At 43.3% G+C, this 6,144-nt stretch overlaps 1 protein-coding gene and 1 long non-coding RNA gene across 4 annotated transcripts in view; one reads left to right on the top strand and one right to left on the bottom strand.

Moving 5' to 3' along the window:
• Nucleotides 1-6,144, bottom strand: part of Hdac8 (histone deacetylase 8) — a 219,160-nt gene that overhangs the window by 142,933 nt on the left and 70,083 nt on the right. For all 3 annotated transcript variants that reach the window (XR_013047960.1, XM_006996047.4, XM_015989441.3), the window contains exons 5-7: nt 5,802-5,914; nt 1,907-1,984; nt 1,266-1,374 (exon numbers count right to left, since the gene is read on the bottom strand). Coding sequence is in view for 2 of the 3 variants with exons in the window: in XM_006996047.4 (XP_006996109.1) it covers nt 1,266-1,374; nt 1,907-1,984; nt 5,802-5,914 (300 nt within the window). In the remaining variant the exon portion in view is untranslated. The remainder of the gene's footprint in view (nt 1-1,265; nt 1,375-1,906; nt 1,985-5,801; nt 5,915-6,144) is intronic.
• The window catches only part of LOC143270723 (uncharacterized), a 74,312-nt gene that overhangs the window by 48,770 nt on the left and 19,398 nt on the right, over nt 1-6,144 (top strand). The window lies entirely within an intron of this gene.

Genomic DNA, 6,144 nt, shown 5'->3' with positions numbered 1-6,144 from the left:
GCAATTAAATCATCAGCGACAGGCTCCAGATTTTTTTTTCCAGCCTGACAATACAGAGTTATCCGAGGGCCCCCATGACGATTCGGAAGAGGCTAGTGCTGCTGAGTGACTGCGGGGTGACTTGCTCCACCGTATCTCTCGAGCTAAGAGGCACCTTTGAAGTTTTTATTTCTCAGAGTTGGACTCTGTTGAAACAACTGCCAGCGAGGGTGGCCAGTACAGGCAGGCCCCTCTGGGCAGTCCCTGCTCTCCACCAGCCATCGGGAGAAATGGGAGCAGGGGGCGGGGGTGGGGATTAAAAGGGTTTCTGTCCATACCGCTCACCTTCAGTGAGCCTGACCAGTAGACTTCTAGTCAGACTTACCTTGTGCACTGCCACTGTCGGCAAGAAAACGGTGCCTGACCAATCTGAGTTTGTGTGAATGTGAGCTTAACCTCTCTCCATTCTGTAAGACTCTCAGACCCCAAAGGTCTTCAAACCAAACTGCCTGCCTATATATGCGCATGCTGGTAACTTGATTCTTAACTCTAGGTTAAAAAAATTGGGGCTGGGGAGGGATGTAGCTTAGTGTATACAAGACCCTGGATTCTATCTCCAGCACAGAAACATCCCCTCTTCTCCAATCCCCCTCTCTTACTCTCTGACTACACTTTTACTAGTCTGGTAGGTAGAAGACAACAATGAATGGTAAATAATTAACGTCAACTCTAATATTCATGCCAGTGGAGAAAAGCACATGTCTCCATGAGAAAAAAGCTGAAACATACCCTGTCGGGCTAATGAAACAACACACTTGCAAAAAAGTAGCAGTGAAGGGATTCCCCAGGCCAATCTAAACGCTTTTATTCTGGGATGGTCTTTATCATACTGTATAGCAGGTTAGGTCAAACCTAGGTCTCTGGTCCAGCTGTTTAGTCCTCTCCAACAGGGGATGGTTACCAGATTAAATAAGCATAGTAAGTCCTATCTAAAAGCTGTGTGAGCCAGGCATCATGGTGCATGTCTTTAGTCCCAGCAGTTGGGAGGCAGAGGTCGGTGGATCTCTGAGTTCGAGGCCAGCCTGGTCTACAGAGTTCCAGGAGAGCCAGGGCTATATAGGGAAACCCTGTCTCAACGACAACAACAAAAGTAAAAGGTATGTGAGCATCCAATGGTTTTCATTTTCCGGTTGTTCCTTGAAAACAAGAACAATTGTGAGACCGAAAAACATTGCACCTTTCAGAGCTCCAGTCTACCTGCAACTAGCTCAGTGTCACTGCCATACCTTTCACAGATGTGATAGTACTTCTCATCCTGTATGCCATCTTGAATGGGCACATTGACACTGTAGTAGCGGCCTTTCCCCAGGCCAACATCCGACATGTCACCTGTTCCTGTAAAAGACAGGAATGCTGTGATCAGTCACCAGGAACACAAGCACTAGGAAACTCAAAGGGCTGTCCAAGAGCAATTCAGAACAGCAAAGTGGTCGGTTAGAACAATTCTAAATTCTTGGTTGTTACTGAGGAGATGAAACGATGAAAATAACCTAGAGAAATACTAATTACAATGTTGTGGGAAGCATGAAAACAATGAGGAAATTGAGAAATATTAATTTATATCTTAGTGGATGAAATAAAACATTAACAGCTAACATCACATGTTATTTGCAGTTATCAGAGTTACATGTGGTGTGTGATAAAATAATAAGCGGCCTGTCTGTTGACGGGCCGTAAAAATCACATGGAATTAAAAAGACTATTCATTGTCATTGTCACTTGAAGTGATAGGAGTTAAAACTCTGCATAGAATAGCACAAATAAGGTGTTAGCAGCATGGAAATATATAAAAATAAGATCTAAGAAACACGTCAAAGAATTGTGGTGTCTAGACATGTAACGTATGGGGAGCACGCAGTTGACTTGCCTGGGAAAAATCCTGGGGAGAATTTGTGCAGGGACACAGTCATAACTTTGGATGTAAAACTGAAGGCGTCTTCTACACCTGCCCGAGAGAAAAGTCAGAGGGATCACTTCAGATACACAAGTCCTGTTTTCAACACCTGACAAATCTACCAGGCAGCTCTGGGAAGAAGGTGAGAAGAGAAGGCGGCTGAGACAGATAATGAGTGGAGAATTCAAAGACCACGAACTGCTGGTTTCTGCTTTCAGTAATTACGGATGGGGTAGAACATAACCTCAATTCATGGCAAACTGTAACTGCACTTCCCTTTTCCAAGCAACAGGATGTCCAAGTTCACCATGACTTCTCTTCTAAATGGTATAAAAGAGCAAGAGCCCAGGACTGAGGCTCTAGCCACACAAGTGAGTATAGAAAAGTGGCACCAGCCAGGCAGGTTCATGGTCTGTTCTGTTGAAGCGTTTCTAGTTAAATTCTTGGGACTTTTCCCCAAGAACTCTATTATGGTAATCCTTTAAAATATAACCAACAAATTAGTGATTAGGCTTTATTTAGTTAAAACTTAATGATGAGGTGCCTCTCTATAATATAGATTTGGTTATAAAAGTGGGTAATCCAAAGTCCCATGAGCACTAAGCAACCTACATCTTTCTGCTGGGGAAAAAAAAAAAGTCATGGCCCTGTTCCTTAACAGCTCCTTAATCAACATATAGGAAGATGTCTGTTTATTTATTTACTAAAACAAATGTTTGTATTTTGGAGCTGCTTAAAGGAAGCGAGAGAAATACAATTAAATTCTTTAAACCCAGGATAGTAATAAAACTTTAAAGGAGCTTGCTGCTCGCCAACTTCAAACTGGCTTGGTGTATGCCCAGAGTAAGGGGCACCTTCAGTTGTTAATAGCGGCTTTAAAACTGTTTTAAAGCCTGCAGGAAGATGTGGGGGGGGGGGGGCCCGCGGTTGTGGACAGATGTCTCCTTTCCTCTTAAACAGTCAGCAAATGACTAGATGCCCAGGAGATAAAAGAAGCTCGGGTTTAAAGTAACCCCTCAGAAGCCACTACTTAGGTCTTGGCCATGCTCCCCAATGCTGCGCCTTCCTCTAGGGCTCAGTCATACCCAGACACTCTGAAATAGAAGGACCATTAGCAAATCCAGGTACTGTCCTCCTTTCTATTTCAAACAAAGATGTTGTCTCTGTGTTGACTTAAATGTATTTAAGTCTTTATTAGAGGCCAACAGAGACCTTACAAAATATGAACTCTATTTGTATATAACAGGTATGTTTGAATTTCCCAAGCCTTGTGTTTTGCCCTAGGGAGGTAGTTAAAACCAGTTAAAGACTCCAGGCAGAAAGCATTAAGTAAACAAAATAAAATAAATGAAAATACCATTTCAACAGAGGCAGAAGTACTAAACAAGGGCACTTTATGAAAATGCTAATGATTTATCCACCCAGAAATGTAGCAATTTACATTTCTACCAATCCTGTATGCAAATTCCTGTTTTCTCCTGTGATGACTAATGCTGGTGGTTGTTGTTTCTTTTAACTCTTGGAATGGCTCTCAGCTGCATCTCTCTCGGTATTGGAGCACTGAACACTGTAAATGCTGTCAGGCATGGTTTAAAAAAATCACGAGAGGGAGGAGAGAGGTTGGGGAGGGAAAGGTGAGGGTGGGCAGGAGTGGCCAGTGACGCACCCCAGGATGCCAGTGGCAGAATCACGGGAGATTTCAAATAAAGCAAATGTGGAAGAGTTTGGGGGTAGGGCAGAGGTCACTGGAAAGGAGGTGCTGAAGAGGGGAAATAAAGTGAAATGAAACACACCGTAAAAGTTGGCTGAAACAGGAAACTCTAAATGCTGTAGAAATAACACGGCAATTGGAGAGAACGGTTTCAGGTGACAGTCTTATTTCATTTTTACATGGCTCGGCAGAGTTGGTCTATTTTTGAACTCTGGATACTAAATCTCTGAATTCCATAAGCATTTGCTCATTCATAAAACAACCATTTTACTGAGTTGCTACTATATGCACAGTACTGACAGAAAAAAGTAAGCAACTCGATCTCCGCTCTGGGAGAACTTAACAGTTTCTGCGGGAAGAAAAGATACAGATATTTCATTTGTAAAGGAATAGTACAAAACAATACAACATGAAACAGTGATTAGTGTTACAAGATGCAGGGCGTCGGCCCCACAAGAGTGCTCGTGGGCCGCAGTGGCCCCGAGAGCCATTGCTGGAACTTGAATGAATAGGCAGAATTCAGGGCTGCAGTGAGGGAGGGGCAGGTGGCTAAACTAGGGAAAAGGGAAGTGAAGTCAAGGAGGTGGGGTCAGAGGAACGTGTCTCGAACAGTGAGACATGCTCATCGGGTAGAAAAATAGCAAGAGATGCTTGGAAAGACGAGGTGAGGCCTATTTGAGGCCTTGAAAGGTGAGATAAAGAAAGCCTACTTTTCGAAGCCTGGTGGCAGTGCGGCACACCTTTAATCCCAGCACTCGGGAGGCAGAGCCAGGTGGATCTCTGAGTTCGAGGACAGCCTGATCTACAGAGCAAGTTCCAGGACAGCCAGGGCTACACAGAGAAACCTTGTCTTGAAAAACCAAGCGAGGCAGAGACAGAGACAGACAGACAGACAGACAGGGGGGGGGGGAAGAAAGTCTACTTTTCCATAAAGAAGACAGTTTTCAAGGGGTGATCTATTGTACAACTGAAGTGTTTTTACAGGGGAGACTATATGACTGACCTACTTCTTCTGAGTATCTAATACCTGTGGCACAGGAATCTGCACTTAAAATAAACTTCCCCAGATCACCTAGATGCACAATCATGTATGAGTACCATTTCTCTAGGCTAGGGGCCATCAAAGTACGTGTCGCTAGACAGTAAACATCCTAGACGCCCTAAACTACTTAGAACCTCTGCACACATTTATACACACACACACACACACACACACACACACACACACACACACACACACACGTATTTTACAATCTTGTTAAAAATAAAAACCCACCAGGAAGGTGGTGGCGCATGCCTTTAATCTCAGCACTCAGGAGGCAGAGGCAGGTGGATCTCTGAGTTCAAGGCCAGCCTGGACTACAGAGTGAGTTCCAGAGCTGCATGAGATCCTGTCTCAAAAAACAAAAAATAAAATAAAAATAAAAATGAACCCCGCCCAAAAAAATGAAAACCCATTCTTAGCTCACTGGTCATATAAAAAAAAAAGCCATTGTGACATGCTGCCCCTTGTAATGGGCAATGAAGAGGCTATGAACATTTTAAATCAAGGCTGTGTCCCAACCTGGAAAGTAGTCAGAAATTCAGGGGGCGTGGTTCTCAATGTGTGTGATGTTTGTTTTAACCCTTTGCTGTTATCTTTAATTGTTTGTTTCTAGCAATGTACTCCTATCCCAGGATTATATATGTTGGTAACACAAAGAAAGTGATCACTCCATGAACTGGTAGGCTATTGGTGAAAACTCCAAAATGCTGGTCCTTCATACAGCCTTTCTACCTTGAGAGAAACGCTGATGAGAAGAGAGAAGACCATCACCTCTAACCCAAGAGTTCCCCTAGAACCCATTCAAAGGCCCCAGAGTGGTTCCTGGACATTGGAATAAACATGAGCAAGACTTCCCCATTCTTCTACTCTCTACTATAAAGTTTAGCTTCAGGAGACAGGAGAGAGGCAATGACAGGGGCCTGCCCGCCTTGGGCAGCAGAGGGGAACTGCATTAGTCAGAGGAATCCATGCAGCACCTAGTCCAGAAATGACAATTAGGAACAGTTCAATTGCATTAGGCATTTCTCCTTTTATTAGTTGCCTAGAAGTAGCTTTACTGATCAAAACCTGCTGTCCTAGCAGGGAAGTATCTTTGAAACTGAAGGGCTTACCATCTCCATGGTGCAGATCCAAATCCACATAGAGGATACGTTCAAATTTCCGTCGCAATCTTAATATTCCCAGGACAGCATCATTGAGATAACAAAAACCAGATGCTTCATCTCTGCAAGAAAACAAGTTGCTACAGCCAACAACTAAAAAGCAGTCCAAGGGAGACTTTACAGCCAAGCGTGGAACCTTTGAGATCTAGCCCCATAAAGTCCCCCTTCTTTTAAGAAAAACAAAAATTCATCTATAAGGATTATATAGTAAATGGCCCAGAATGATCAGAAAATGAAATATTTTAACAAAGTAAATATTCAGAATGATTGGTAATGTTTTCCTACTCATAAT

This window comes from Peromyscus maniculatus, chromosome X (genome assembly GCF_049852395.1).
Source record: "Peromyscus maniculatus bairdii isolate BWxNUB_F1_BW_parent chromosome X, HU_Pman_BW_mat_3.1, whole genome shotgun sequence".
NCBI lineage: Eukaryota > Metazoa > Chordata > Mammalia > Rodentia > Cricetidae > Peromyscus > Peromyscus maniculatus.
This window is presented reverse-complemented; position numbering and strand designations above follow the sequence as displayed.